A 15733-nucleotide genomic window follows, 5' to 3' on the forward strand; every position below is an offset into this window, starting at 1 on the left:
TAACAAGTGTTGAAATTTGTGGAGTTATTTCTGGTGTTGGTAATTGAAGTGGTTCAGAAAAGGTAGATTGAGATGGAGGTGTATGTGGTAACATTCTTCACGGAATTGAAACATAATCTACATAAGTGTTAGCAGAAGGAAACTTACCGGAAGCTCTTGAAGATTGAACGACCCCAGATGTATCCTTCAGAATAATATCATTTTGGCGCTCACTTAGAGGTACCTCATCTTTGTCCTGAAAGATAGATATCTTCTTCTTCTGAGCTCTGGAAGATCCTTTACCTCTGAACTCTTTCTTCCTTTTACGATGGACATATGGGTAGGTTTCTGGGAGATTAAAGGGATCCACCAATGGGTCAATGTCATCCTTGAGACAACTTTCCAGATAAGCCATCGGAATTTGTGGAGGATCTACTTTGGTGAAGATAGGGTAGTCATCTATTTGCTTTCTTGTACCACATATATCATCCTTGGTCAGAACGATTTCTGGTCTTCAAAATTTGGAGATGAGACTCATACTCTTCAGATTATTTCCCTAGAAGACTTTCCTAGCATCCTTTACCAGTTCTTCTATCAACCCATTGACCAAAAGATCATCCACCATGCCACTCTCCACCAGAATATCTAAGACCAATCTGCCATTTGGTATGAAATTGCTTATGGCTTTCTTGGAAGATCCACCAATTCTGGATTCTCTTATAGTATCCCCGATGAACTGGAATAGAAGTGATGGCAGTCCCAACTTAACACCCTTCTCAAGAAGAAACAACATGATCTTCTAACGTGTGTTGGTGTAGTCATAATTGTTTGTACTTGGATTGTGATTGATGCACCCCTGAATAATCTTAAACCATACCCTTAAATTGTTTGTTAAGTCCTTGGCACTAGGACCCTTTTCATCAGTAAAGTTTGTTCCTTCTTTGAAAATGACGGGAGAGATATCAGTGTCTCTCTTAGCAATGATGGTTGCACTGTGAACTCTTTTACCTTTGCCTTCATGACTAATAAGGTCCGCAATGGACTTCTCAGTGATGACAATATTCCTATTCATGACATATGAAGTAATGGTTTCCCTTTCAGTAGTGGCATGAACCCATAATTGCTTTACCAGCACAGGGTAAACTAGGCCTGTGAGTCTCTCGAAAAAGGTGTTCCATCCTTGAACATTCAAAGGTTTTGTGAAATCAAAACCATTATCCTTTAGGTTTTTGAAATCCACAATGGTTTCGCACAACATTGTAAGCCCATTGACTGGAGTGTGGAGAGTAAGTTCAGGAATTCCTTCCAGTACATTGCTTTCAGTATGTTGTTGTCCAGCTGTCTTTAGAGATTGTTGCGCCATTGATGATTGTTGTTCAGCCATTGAGAGAGGATGAAGATGAAGTTGAAGAACATTTGAGGAGAGAGAGAGAGAGAGAGAGAGAAAGAGTTTGAGGTTTGAAAAAACTTGAAAGTGTGGGAGAAATGTGCGCGTAGTGTGAAAATGTGAGTGAAGTGGGTTTAAATAGATTTTTTTGCAATGATGACAAAAAGGTGTGCGCAGTCATGGGGGGAAGTGTAAAGGTTTAGAAATAATTCTAAGAATTATTAAACCTAATGTGTCACACTTTAATCATGCATGCTCAGAAAATAGGACAATTGTCTCCACTAAGAACCACACAAAATCAAACGACAAGATAACCATTAAATGCAACAACTGTTCAGAATCAAGAAGACAAATCAATAAGATTGCTTCTGATCAGAACCTTTCTGATTCATGAAAACTTCCTCACTTCAGAAAGCTTCAAGTTTCAGAGTCATAAAGCAAAACAATCTCAGAATCTAGTCTAGAGTACTAAAGACTTTACATTCTGAATAACATCTTTTCATTCTGGACACTGTTTCATAAAAAGATTTTTCAAAATGAATAATAATCTATCTTTAGCAAGGGGTTTTGTAAAGATATTATCCCATTGATGGTCTGTATCAATAAATTTCAAGTGAAAAATTCCCTTATGCACATAGTGTCGCGACGCGAAAGCTACCCGAGCGTAGGGAACACTCGAAATATAAATAAAACAGAGTCGTCACCGAACTTTATTTATTCCCAAAGAGGGAAAGGGGAAATATCGATAAAACCCACAAAAATAAAAAAGAAATGGTCGTCGCAACCAAATTGGGTTCGGGAGTCGGTTATGCAAGGGGAAGGTATTAGCACCCCTCACATCCATCGTACTCGATGGGACCCATTTAGCTAGTTTCGTGTTAGAGTGTTAGCGTGATATCGTTTATGATCTTCTACTTATCGGGTGAGGAAAGAGAAAGAAAGAAAGGAAAGAGTTAGGGTTTTTAATATTAATGTGCCTGACAAGATTTCGCAATCCTGCTCCTACGTATCTCCAGGTGCTATGAAGAACTCAAGGCATACGTAGTTCTACCCAAAGAGAACTACTGGGTGGATTGCTTTTAAAAAGAGTGATGCTTGGATCAAATTTGAGCGATTAAACCTTTACTTGCTGCTCACTCTTGGAGGCTGAAGTCTTTGTTTGTTTCACATCAAAATAGATGTCGCATACTCTTTTCTGAAAATATTTTCAGAGTCGCACAAGGGCGGAAAACAAGTTTGATGAGTTTGAGTTGATTTTAAGCGGAGACAGGCATCCAAGCAGGGAGCTCTACTGCAGTACTAGAATGCCCGAAAAGGAAGAGGCCTAAGCCCAATCACTCTCTTTTCATCCAAAAGTTTATTATGAAAATGTATGGCAAATTAGGTCAAAGTTCATTAACGGAAGACGATTAATCAGATAGAGAGCTCTACAACAGTGTCCAAATAATCGGGAAAGAGAAGGTTGATACCCAATCAATCTTTTTCTTCTATAAGAGAAATGGCCTAATTCTAGTAATTATTGTATTTTAATATGGAAGACGAATGTTTGAACATTGAGCTCTACAGCAGTATCCTAACATCCAAAACAGAGAAAGTCTAAACTTAATCAGTTTCTTCCATTTTTATTGTGAAAAGCTTTTAAAAATAGGGGGACGACTTGACATTGGATCAAGCGTCTGAAGTTGACTTTATGAAAATAGTTTGGATGTGGCGGGGGTGGTGCTCGACTTTGCAATTAATTTGGATTTTGACTTGGGAAAAAAGACTCGACGTTGGATCGAGTGTTTGTTTTGTTCTTTTCTAAAAGGGTTGATTTTAATCTTCTGTTAACAATCAACTAGTACATTAAAGTAAATGAAAGCGGTAAATTTATTACAACTGTTTAGGAATGGGGGTACAGTTTATTGAATGGGGATACAACACGATAATTAAATTATATAAGCTTTGAAAGACAATTGAAAAAAAAATAAAAGAATCTCGTTGTAAGAAGGCCTAAGACAAAGCCAAGGGACTCGAAGTAAAAATCAACAAAATTAAACTAAAAATAAATCTAACGCTAGGTTTAAACAATCGTAAATCGATTCATGTAGGAATCACCTTATCTAATGCCGGTCAACAAAACTTTAAACGCGTAAGCAATTTCTGAAGTTAAATTGAATTTTTAACTTCGAAATTGCTACGCATACGTGAAAAATCGACGGGACAAATAAATCAATTTTTTCTTTAACAATTTAAAATAAATAATTTAATCCATAACTAAATATGACATAGCAAACAAAAGACAATAATTATAACAAAAGAAATAATAAAAATAAAATAATGACAAATAATAATTATATTATAAATAATCATAACAACAATAACTATTATAAACAACAATAATAGATAAAAAATAATAATTAATAAAAATAAAATAATAATTAGTAACAAAATTAACAATAATAATAATAATAATAATAATAATAATAATAATAATAATAATAATAATAACAATAATAATAATAATAGTAATCTAACAAAAATGAGAAACTTTTTTTCTTCTTATTCATTTTAGAAAATACAGCAACAACAACATAACTTTAAATTGAAAAGAAAGGAGAAAAAAATGCTCTCCAATCTCTCATGCATTTTTTAAAAGCATCCATCTCTTATATTTTGTACACACATAAACAAATATAATGCAGATTTTTTACACACACAATAATAAACATTCTGCAGAAAAAAAATTTTTACACACAAACACAAACTTGCATCATGCAGAATTTTTGCACAACAAACATAAACTTGCATCATGTAGTTTTTTTTTACACATACATAAAGACAAATATTATGCAGAATTTTTTTACACACAATAAGAAACATTATGCAGAATTTTTTTGCACACAAACACAAACTTGCATCATGCAGAATTTTTGCACAACAAACATAAACTTGCATCATGCAGAACTTTTGCACACAAAGACAAACTTGCATCATGCAGTTTTTTTTTTACACATACATAAAGATAAATATTATGCATAATTTTTTTATACATACACATAAACTTGAATCAAACAAAACTTCATCAAACCTTTAGTCTAAATAACAATGTATATATATACATGAGAGAGAATAAAAAATAAAAATAAAAGAAGTATATGAACTAAGGATAATAATGGGAGAGATGAATACCGACAAGAGACGTTGACAGATCGGAGCCGTTGCGGTTCAGTGGTGGAGAGTTGGTCGTATAGTTTTATAGTTTCATTATTATTCCTCAGATGCGTGTGCGTTAGTCATGGTGGTGGTTAAGTGATGGAGTCATGGTGGAGGTTAAGTGATGGAGTACCACGGTTGGGGTGTTTGTTTTGAAATGGTGGAGTGAAGTTAATGGTGGGTGTGTTTATGAATGGTGAAGGAGAGATGTGAGATGAAGGTTTTGTTGATGGTGAGTGGATGATGGTGATGAGCTTGTGAGGTGATAATGAATGAAGGAAAAGAGATTGAGAGCGTAAAATGAAGTGAAGCTTCTGTGTTCTATTTTTTTATGTCTTTAACATAAAGAAAGTCTTTGCTTTTTGTAAAGAGTTTTCTGTGTGAAAATCTCAACAACTCACATGATGGTGTTTCTAAAAGGCATTGTTTGGATCTTTCAAGGAAGGCAAAAAAACGTTTTTTACTTCCATGGATTAAAGTTGGCCGCGTGGCTTTCTTTTTGTGGCTGGGAATTCTCCCTATTACATGCCAATAATGTATATACATACATATAAAGTAACTGATAATAAATTTAATTTTAAAGATTAGTGATAAACTATTCTAAACTAAATAGAATTAATTTAAAATATGAAAATAAATTAAAATTAAACAATGATCAATGATTGATATATATCAATTTAAACAAAGTTAAACTATCAAAAATAAAAAACATGAACAATTTTAATTAATTAAGATGAACACATTGAAAAACAGAAAAATAAATAAATAAATAATCAAATAAAAATGAATAAAAATAGGGAGAGAAGGTACCCGGAAAAAAAAAATTGAATGCGTCAAAATGATCAGTGTGAAATAAACTTCTCGAAAACATACAGGTTTCAATACAATTTTGAAATAAAAATCGATCGTAAAAGGCTCAGACGGATAAAAATGTGTCAGAAAATATAGTCGAAAAATTAAAACGAGCACACCGGGTTGAACTACGTGAACCATCGATCAATAAAACTGATGTCTGAAAGCTCAATTTTGAAATTTTTCGCCCGCTAATTCGACGTACAGTTGAAAAACGATTCGACCGATCTGTCTGTAGATCCGAAAAATTATTTTGTGTGATATTTTAAGTGTTATACAAAACAAAATACATGTTGTGACAAGTACAAATGCAGACGTCTTGTAAATGCACCAAAACATTAACTGAATAAACGTAAACAGACAATCAGATGCAAATGAATCGCTCTTGGACCATTTGCTGTTGATTCTCAAACACAAACAAAACCTATAAAGATTCAGACAATGACAACACTCTTGATTATCATCTTCTGAACCTCTGAAACAAGATGCAACATAATGAATGATGCATGGAGATTTGAGAAATTAAGCTTTTTGATTTCTTAATCAACAAATGACTGAATGAGTGTTATCAAGACCAGATAAAATGCCAGAATTCATGACTTTTCATCCAAACTCTGATAAATGCTTTTAACTTATGAAATGCATGACAAAAAGAATCAATTTTACTATAAGGATGCAAGTGGAAACTCAGGGTAAAATTTAGGGTATGACAACTGCCCCTATTTAAACATCTTTAACTAGAGGATATGAAGAACTCTTCTTTAAATCATCATGGTGAAAGATAGTTTAAATACGAAACAGACCCAACTTTTGCCCTCTAATGTAGAAAAATGATATGCTTATGATTATGACCGAATGCACTTGGATTTAAGAAATACTCTTGATTTCTTAATTAACAGACAATAATGCAAATGAATGTAACGAGATTTAAGAAATACTCCTAATTTCCTAATTGTCGGGCGATATGCATGTAAATGAAGGTTAAGAAGTACTCTTGACTCCTTAAAAATGAATGCGAATGAAGTGAGAAATACTCTTGATTTCTCAACCATATGAATGACAAATGATATGGATGCTAAGAAGTACTATTGACTCCTCAGAGATGAATGAATTAAGAAAAAAATCCTAATCTCTTAATCATCATATGGCTGAATGAAAATGCGGATGAATTGAGAAATACTCTTGATCTCTTAATAATCAGATGATAAATGATATGAGAAATGCTCCTGATTTCTTAAATACTATGAAGATGAGTTAAGAAATACTCTTGATTCCTTAATCATGAATGAAAATGAATTGAGAAAATACTCTTGATTTCTCATATGATATGCCAAAAAGTTTGGAAATACTCTTGATTCCTCAATCATTAAGAATGCAAATGAATTAAGAAATACTCTTGATTTCTTAATCATGAATATAAATGAACTATGTATAAGTTAAGAAATACTCTTGATTTCTTAATCATGAGAATGTAGATGAATTAAGAAATACCCTTGATTCCTTAATCATGAATGTAAATATGCTGAGAAATGCTCTTGACTTCTTAGATGCTATGCAAATGAATTAAAAAATACTCTTGATTCCCTAATCATAAATGCAAATGAATTGAGAAATACTCTTGATTTCTCATATGATATGCCAAAGAGTTAGGAAATACTCTTGATTCCTTAATCATTGAGAATGCAAATGAATTAAGAAATACTCTTGATTTCTTAATCATGAATGTAAATGAACTATGTATGAGTTAAGAAATACTCTTGATTTCTTAATCATGAGAATGTAGATGAATTAAGAAATACTCTTGATTCCTTAATCATGAATGTAAATAAATTGAGAAATGCTCTTGATTTCTCAGATGAAATGCAAATGAATTAAGAAATACTCTTGATTCCTTAATCATGAATGTAAATAAATTGAGAAATGCTCTTGATTTCTCAGATGACATGCAAATGACTGGGGATGAGATAATCACGTTCAGTGCTCTTGACTGACATTAGGTCTCTGGGATGGATCTGTTATAAGGTAACATGCTCGACTGGTCTTCAGACGTTCTTCGTTGAAGGCAGACACTTCTGGGGGAATAAATGATCATATTCAATTGCTTTTGGCTAAAGATGTCATATTCAACAACTCTTGGCTGAAACTGATGCATTCAACGACTCTTGGTTGAAGAAAAAACTGTAAAATAAAATAGTGTTCAACTGTTTTTTGCTGAAAGCACTGCATTCAAGTATTCATGGTTGAAGCAAAACTGGGAGATAAAAATAGTGTTCAGCTACTCTTGGCTGAAACTACTGCATAAAATAAAATGGTGTCCACCTGCTCTTGGCTGAAACTAATGCATTCAACTGCCCTTGGTTGAAGTAAACTGCTGGAAAATAAAATAGTATCCAGCTGCTCTTGGCTAAAACTAATGCATTCAACTGCTCTTGGTTGATGCAAATTGCTGGGAAATAAACAAAATGCTTCCTTTGGGGAATAACCGCATGTTCAGCTGCTCTTGGCTGACAGAAGACTCTTTTGGAGAATGAGAAGATCCCAGAGACTTGCTGGGGAGTTCATGAAATTTTGCTGGAGAAAATACAATGTTGGAGAAACTCTGTGTGGTGATATCTATTGGGGAAACCAAGCAGAAATTCTGTTTACACCAAAGTTCCAACGGAAGAAAATCAATCACCTTGCTGGGGAAGAAACTCGTCTTAAGAATCATTACCAACAATGACTGTATTCTGAAAATACTATAGTAATGGAGAAGATAATTGCTCTACTCTTGAGAACACCTCTTGCATCTTGGTCTGTTGAGGATTATATTGAACTTCCTTGAGAGGTGGCTGAATTCGACTGAGGTTTATGCATGATGTATTTTTGTACATGATATGCAAAATGAATGTGACTGCATGAATATATTAGTTTATGCATTTTGTGGGTATCAAGCTCGGATTCCCCAACGCCTTGTCTTGGATAGTTTTGTCACCATGAAGATGATTTTTTTGTTGCAAAAAAAATCTGATTTCTGCTTTTCCGCTAAGCGGGCTTCAATGAGGACTTCTTGCTTCTGGAAGAAAATCCATTTCAAACTTGCTTTAGATTACAATGATCTAGGAAATGTCCCACGTCTTGTGAACCAGATGCATTATTGTAAACCAACAAAAATTCCTTTTATACTTTCAAAATCAAAATAAATTAAAGTTTTCAAAAGCTTTGTCGTTTCCGCTATTTTAATGTTTTTATCTTATCAAAAATAAAAGCGACATTAAGCAGAAAAATAGAAATAATTGGTAAAGCAATGTTCAACTGAACAATTTTATTTGATGAGAAGAATAACTCATACATGAGGTTCATGAAGATGTAAACCCCTCTAGGAGGAGATTACAGAGAAAGAAAGCAAGTAAATGGCAACAAAAATTTAACTGATTTTCCAACAAAATACAACTTTGCTACTTTCCCCTATGTCCTTTAGTCTTCATTACTTTGCTTCTGGAGATGGTAATTGGATTGTTTTCTTCAATCTGAGCTTTGTTGCAGTGTTGACTTGTGTCGCTGCAGTATTATGCCTTTGGATATTCCCTAACTTTCGCGTGAACTGCTCCTTAAGAGTTTCAATTCACCGGGAGATTTTACCCTTTTTTACTTAAGCCGCCCTTTCGGGTTTTCGACTTACCGGGCTTAATTTTTGTTTATCCCTAATTTTTGCCTGAGCCGCCCTTTCGGGTTTTCGACTCACCGGGATGCTCATTTTTTGCCTAAGTCGCCCTTTCGGGTTTTCAACTTAGCGAGCTTTTATTATCCATCTCTTTTTCTTAGGCATAATACTTTCTGACTGCATCAGAATTGATGGGGTGTGTCAACTCTTCTCCATCCATGTTCGTGAGAACTAAAGCTCCACCAGAGAAAGCTTTCTTCACCACAAATGGTCCTTCATAGTTTGGAATTCACTTGCCACACGAATCCTTCTGGAGGGAGATTATCTTTTTCAAAACTAGTTCACCTACATTAAACTCTCGAGGTCGGACCTTCTTGTCAAATGCCCGCTTGAGTCTCCTCTGATATAACTGACCATGACACAATGTTGTCATCCTCTTTTCTTCGATTAGATTGAGTTGGTCAAACCTGGTTTGAATCCATTCTGCTTCTTCTAATTCTGTCTCCATCAAGACTCTCAACGAGGGGATCTCCACTTCTATTGGTAGCACAACCTCCATGCCATAGACTAGTGAGAAAGGGGTTGCCCTTGTTGAAGTGCGAACAGCTGTTCGATTTCCGTGCAAAGCAAAGGGTAGCATCTCGTGCCAATCTTTATAAGTTTTCACCATCTTCTGAATGATCTTCTTGATATTCTTGTTAGCTGCCTCTACAGCTTCATTCATCTTTGGCCTATAAGGTGACGAGTTATGATGTTCAATCTTGAAATTCTCACACAACTCCTTCATCATCTTATTATTCAGATTTGATCCATTATCAGTGATAATCTTGCAAGGAGTTCCGTAGCGACAAATTATCTCTTTCTTGATAAACCGAGTGACGACTTTCTTTGTCACATTGGCATAAGAAGTTGCTTCTACCCACTTAGTGAAGTAGTCAATGGAAACCAGAATGAACCGATGTCCATTTGCAGCTTTAGGCTCAATCATACCAATCATGTCTATGCCCCACATTGAGAATGGCCATGGAGTTGATAAAACATTCAGAGGAGTAGGTGGTACGTGCACCTTGTCAGCATAAATTTGGCACTTGTGGCATTTCCTGGCATAGTGGTAACAATCTGTTTCCATTGTCAACCAATAGTAACCAACTCTAAGGATTTTCTTCGCCATTGCATGTCCGTTTGCATGAATTCCGAAAGAACCTTCGTGGATTTCTTTGATGAGTAGGTCGGCTTCGTGTCTATCCACACATCTGAGTAGAACTAAATCAAAGTTTCTTTTATATAGAACACCACCACTTAGGAAGAAATTGGCTGATAACTTTCTTAAGGTCTTTTTATCTGTGATGGATACATCATTTGGATACTCGTGCTTTTCAAGATATCGTTTGATGTCATAAAATCAAGGCTTGCCATCTATTTCTGCTTCAACTGCCAAGCAATGTGTTGGCTCGTCTAGACATTGAATTGTAATAGCAGGTGATTCGTTAGCCCACTTGACCTTAAACATAGATGACAGAGTAGCCAAGGCATCGGCTAGTTGATTCTCCTCCCTAGGAATATGATGGAAATTAATCTCATCAAAGTAGGGGATTAGCTTCATGACATGCTCTCGGTATGGGATCAAATTGGGGTGGTGGGTCTCCCAATCTCCTTTGATTTGATAGATGACAAGTGTTGAGTCCCCATACACTTCAAGAATCTTGATTCGTAGGTCAATAGTTGCTTCAATTCCCAAGATACATGCTTCATACTCCGCCACGTTATTGGTGCATTTGAAACATAACCTTGCCGTGAAGGGAAGATGAAAATCCTTTGGAGAAGTTATAACAGCCCCAATTCCGTTACCCAATGCATTTGAGGCACCATCGAACACGAGCGTCCACCGCGATCCTGGTTCGGGTCCTTGTTCCGGGCCTGGAATCTCATAGTCTCTTATGTACACGACGTCTTCATCTGGGAAGTCGAGTCTCATCGATTGATAGTCCTCCACTGGCTGGTGCGCAAGGTACTCTGATAACACATTACCCTTAATGGCCTTCTGAGTTACATATTGAATGTCATATTCTGATAATAACATTTGCCAGCGAGCGATTCTGCCAGTTAATCCAGGTTTCTCGAAGATGTACTTGATGGGATCCATCTTGGATATTAACATTGTTGTATGAAAAATCATATACTGTCTCAGACGACGAGCGGCCCATGCTAATGCACAACAAGTCTTTTCTAGCATGGAGTACCTAATTTCACATTCTGTAAACTTCTTACTCAGGTAGTAGATAGCATGCTCTTTTCTACCCGTCTCATCATGTTGCCCCAGTACACATCCCATGGATTCATCGAGTACTGTCAAATACATAATGAGAGACCTTCCTGGAACTGGTGGCACTAAGATTGGTGGTTCTTGCAGATACTGTTTGATTTTATCGAATGCACTCTGGCAATCATCGTTCCACCTAACGACTTGATATTTTCTTAACAACTTGAATATTGGCTCACAAGCGGATGTCAAATGCGAGATGAATCTAGAAATATAGTTCAATCTGCCCAAGAAACCACGAACTTGCTTCTCTGTCCGAGGTGCTGGCATCTATTGAATAGCTTTGACTTTGTCAGGATCAACTTCTATGCCTCTCTGGCTCACAATGAATCCTAGAAGCTTTCCGGATCTGACTCCAAAAGTGCATTTAGCAGGGTTTAAGCGCAGTCTATATTTCCTCAATCTTACAAACAACTTCTTCAGATGAATAACATGCTCCTCTTCTGTCTGAGACTTGACAATCATGTCATCCACATAGACTTCAATCTCCTTATGTATCATATCATGGAAAAGAGTCACCATGGCCCTTTGATAGGTTGCCTCAGCATTTTTCAGGCTGAAAGGCATTACCTTATAACAGAAAGTGCCCCATGGGGTAATGAAAGTTGTTTTCTCCATATCTTCGTGAGATATTTTGATCTGATTATATCCTGAGAATCCGTCCATGAAGGAGAATACAGAGAACTGAGCTGTGTTATCTACCAATACATCAATGTGAGGTAAAGGAAAATCATCTTTGGGACTAGCTCTATTCAGGTCTTTGTAGTCTACACACATTCGAACTTTTCCATCTTTCTTCGGAACTGGCACAATATTAGCAATCCACTGCGGATAAGTTGCAACAGCTAGAAAACCTGCATCAAACTGCTTCTTGATCTCTTCTCTGATCTTGAAAGCCATGTCTGGTCGAGTTCTTCTCAACTTCTGCTTGATGGGCGGGCATTCCGGCTTCAACGACAACTTGTGCACAACTATGTCGGTGTCGAGTCCTGGCATATCCTGATATGACCAAGCAAACACATCCACATATTCATGTAGTAGCTTGACTAGTTCCTCCTTCACATTTTTTTTCAAAGCAGTTCCGACCTTGACTTCCTTTCTATCCTCCTCAGTCCCCAGATTGATCACATCCACTGGTTCCTGATGAGGCTGAATCATCTTTTCCTCTTGTTTCAAAAGTCTGGTTAACTCTTCTGGAAGTTCGCAGTCTTCCTTACCATCCTCTTCAGCTTGGTTAATCGGGAGGTCGAAGTCATAGGGAACTATAGCATTGTCGTGTTCAATGGATCCAGTTATTAATGATCTGCATGGAAATGATTTTTCTTTTTAGAGGAAGATTTTGAAAAATGAAAGTGATGTGAAATAAAAATTTCCATTTTTTTTGTTGTTTATTTGTTTGTAAAAAAAAAATTAAAAAGATGAAAGACATGGATCTCAAAAATGTGCTTTGTATTGATCATAAGGCTTAAATATTAACACAAAATGGGCCCTACAAAGCTATCCATATGCCTTGGGCATGGCATTGGATGTTTTAGAAAACATTAAATTACTTTGAACAAGAAACTATATCCGGAACATCTGTTGCCTTCCAGTTAGTGAGAGTGGCATCCGGAGGTCCACAAAACACCATCTTGGACAAATCTGGATCTTCATCTTCAAGAGCATTCACTTGATCATCACTTCGGAAACCAGCTTTGGAGAATATTTCCTGGATGCTAGGAACCTTCCCCTGATGTATCTTCTGATCTTTAAAAAGTTCAATAGACGGCTGATATCCTAATCCACACTTGTCTTTCTTCTCTGGCAATTCAATCATTATGCCCCAACTTCCAGGGCAACCAGCTTCAATTGCAGCTTTAACACTCTTCCACGAGGCCATGACCCCCTTGGGTTCTTCAACAAGTTTCGGCTTAGTCTGGACCACATTGACCACTTCAAGGGCTTGGAGAGGAGTTTCAACAATGCCTTCACCTACTTCAATGTATCTGAAAGAAGTCAAATGGCTGACGAAAATATCTTCCTCTCCGGATACTGATACCAGCTTACCAGAAGTAACAAACTTCAGCTTCTGGTGAAGTGTCGAGGTGACAGCTCCAGCAGCATGGATCCAAGGTCTACCTAACAGACAACTATAGGCAGGCCTAATATCCATTACCTGAAAGGTAATACAGAAAGTTTGAGGTCCAATCAGGATTGGGAGGTCAATCTCCCCAATAACTGTTCGCTTAGGCCCATCAAAAGCTTTCACTATCAAAGCACTAGGTCTCATCTGCACCCCTTCAATATTCAGTTGTGCCAGGGTAGTCTTAGGTAACACGTTCAAGGATGAACCTGTATCCACAAGTACTCGAGCCAAAGTAACATCTGTACATTGAATGGAGATATGAAGCGCCATATTATGTTCTCGCCCATTAGGGGGTAAATCATCGTCAGTGAACATCAAACAACTACTAGCATTGAGATTAGCAACCACATTATCAAAATGAATAACATTGATGTCTTCTGCCACATAAGCTTCGTTCAAGAACTTCAATAGAGCAATCCTATGAGCCTTAGAACTCATAAGTAGAGAAAGAATGGATATTTTTGAAGGAGTTTGGTTGAGCTGATCTACGACATTGTAATCACTCTTCTTGATGATCTTCAAGAATTCTCTATCCTCTTCAGCAGTCACTGATTTCTTAGATGAGCCTTCTCCTGCTTCTGGAGGATTGACCTCTTTCCCCTTTGTTGGTTCAACTGTTGGTGCACTTTCTTTGTCTGGGATCACTTCAGGAGTGAAAACCCTTCCACTTCGAGTCACACCACTAGCTCCAACGATGTTAGTCACATCTGGCTCTTTCAAGATTACTGGTTTGTTACCCACATAAACTACAGGCTCATAGTTCCAAGGCACTGCTTTGGTACTGTCAAATGAGAATGGAGCGAGAACATAAATAACCATGGGCTCAATCTTCTTCACTGGCTCTAGGTCAGCATTTCTCTGATAAGGGACCACAAAAGGCTTGGGAAGCCTCTCCTGATCAAACACAGGCACAATCACAACAACATCCTCATCAATCTTTGCTCTGGTGAACTGAATAACCCGCTGATCCATCAAACGTTGAAGACAAATTTTGAATTGAACACACTGATCAGGGTTGGATGAACACACCACACAATTGTCATGTACTCCATTCATCATTTCTACTTCCATTAATCTAGCATGGACCACTGTTAAAAGAGTCTTCAACTTGAACACATCCTTTATCAATCCATCATCAGTTGAACTTTCTATAGCATTGACACCTGAACCATCATGTTTAGGCAAAGGATTGTTCCCCACATTTGGAACATCAGCAAAAGACAATATTTTCTGATCTATCAACTCTTGGACCGGGAGCTTGAACACTTTGCAATTCTCTGTTGTATGACCCTCTAAATTAGTATGAAAGGCACATCTAGCATTCTCATCATACCAAGGCTTATGCGGCTTCGACATTGGACGTAATGCCCTTGGCACGACAGTCCCATTCTGAATCAGATACGGTAGCAATTGAGTGTAAGTCATTGGGATAGGAGTGGTATTCACATTATTGTACTGTTGATATGGCCTCTGTTGATTTGGTCGTTACTGCTGAACTGGACGTGGTTGATTATTCTGTTGATTTCTCTGTTGATGTTGAGGTGGAGGAGCCTGGAACTGAGGTTATGGAGTTTGATATTGAGGAACTGGAACTTGATAGTGAGGTACTGGAGCTGGAATAGGAACAGGAGCAATTGGACGGTAAGGCATGGTTGGATATTGAGCAGCCGCTACGTAAGGGTACTGATAATAAGACACAGAAGCAAGAGCTTTGTATGTTGGTCTCCCCCTCTGAGAAGAAATGGCACTAGTCTCACCCTCCTTCCTCTTGAATCCGTTGAAAGGCTTCTTCAAGATTGGGTGACTGCTGGAACCTCCCTGGATTTTACCACTCTTCAGTCCTTCTTCTAATCTTTCTCCCACGATCACCATATCAGAAAATCCTGTGGACACACTACTGATCAATCTTTCATAATATTGGCCCTGCAAGGTTCCCATGAAAATGTCAATCAATTCACGATCAACCAGCGGTGGGTGCAGCCTTGCAGCCAATTCTCTCCAGCGTTGTGCATATTCTTTAAAAGATTCATTGTCTTTCTGGGCCATACTCTGAAGCTGAGTACGGTTTGGTGCCATGTCAGTATTATATTTGTATTGCTTTGCGAATGCTTCAGCCAACTCATCCCAAGTGTGGATGTTGCTACATTCCAACTGCATGTACCAGTCCAAAGATGCCCCAGTTAGACTGTCCTGAAAGCAATGGATCATGAGCTTATCCTCTCTGGCATAGGC

General features: G+C 37.2%; 1 protein-coding gene across 1 annotated transcript; it reads right to left on the reverse strand.

The window, feature by feature from the left end:
- Positions 1 to 12922: 12922 nt before the first annotated feature.
- On the reverse strand, positions 12923 to 14926 carry LOC127092349 (uncharacterized). The gene is made up of 3 exons (XM_051031208.1): positions 14005 to 14926; positions 13532 to 13878; positions 12923 to 13261 (listed from the first exon to the last, which is right to left on the reverse strand). The coding sequence occupies exons 1-3, from the start codon at positions 14924 to 14926 to the stop codon at positions 12923 to 12925; spliced, it is 1608 nt and encodes a 535-aa protein (XP_050887165.1).
- Between the last annotated feature and the right edge of the window lie 807 nt (positions 14927 to 15733).

Source organism: Lathyrus oleraceus, chromosome 1 (genome assembly GCF_024323335.1).
Source record: "Lathyrus oleraceus cultivar Zhongwan6 chromosome 1, CAAS_Psat_ZW6_1.0, whole genome shotgun sequence".
Classification (NCBI taxonomy): Eukaryota; Viridiplantae; Streptophyta; class Magnoliopsida; order Fabales; family Fabaceae; genus Lathyrus; species Lathyrus oleraceus.

What these genes read in the sequence shown, in the direction of transcription:
- LOC127092349 (XM_051031208.1), bottom strand. Translation starts at nt 14,926, where the DNA reads ATGACTTACACTCAATTGCTACCGTATCTGATTCAGAATGGGACTGTC. An exon ending in CTTGAAGATCATCAAGAAGA is followed by an intron (nt 13,879 to 14,004) that starts GTGATTACAATG and finishes CTTATGTGGCAG; the next exon opens with AAGACATCAATGTTATTCAT. An exon ending in CTTTCTGTATTACCTTTCAG is followed by an intron (nt 13,262 to 13,531) that starts GTAATGGATATT and finishes GAAGAACCCAAG; the next exon opens with GGGGTCATGGCCTCGTGGAA.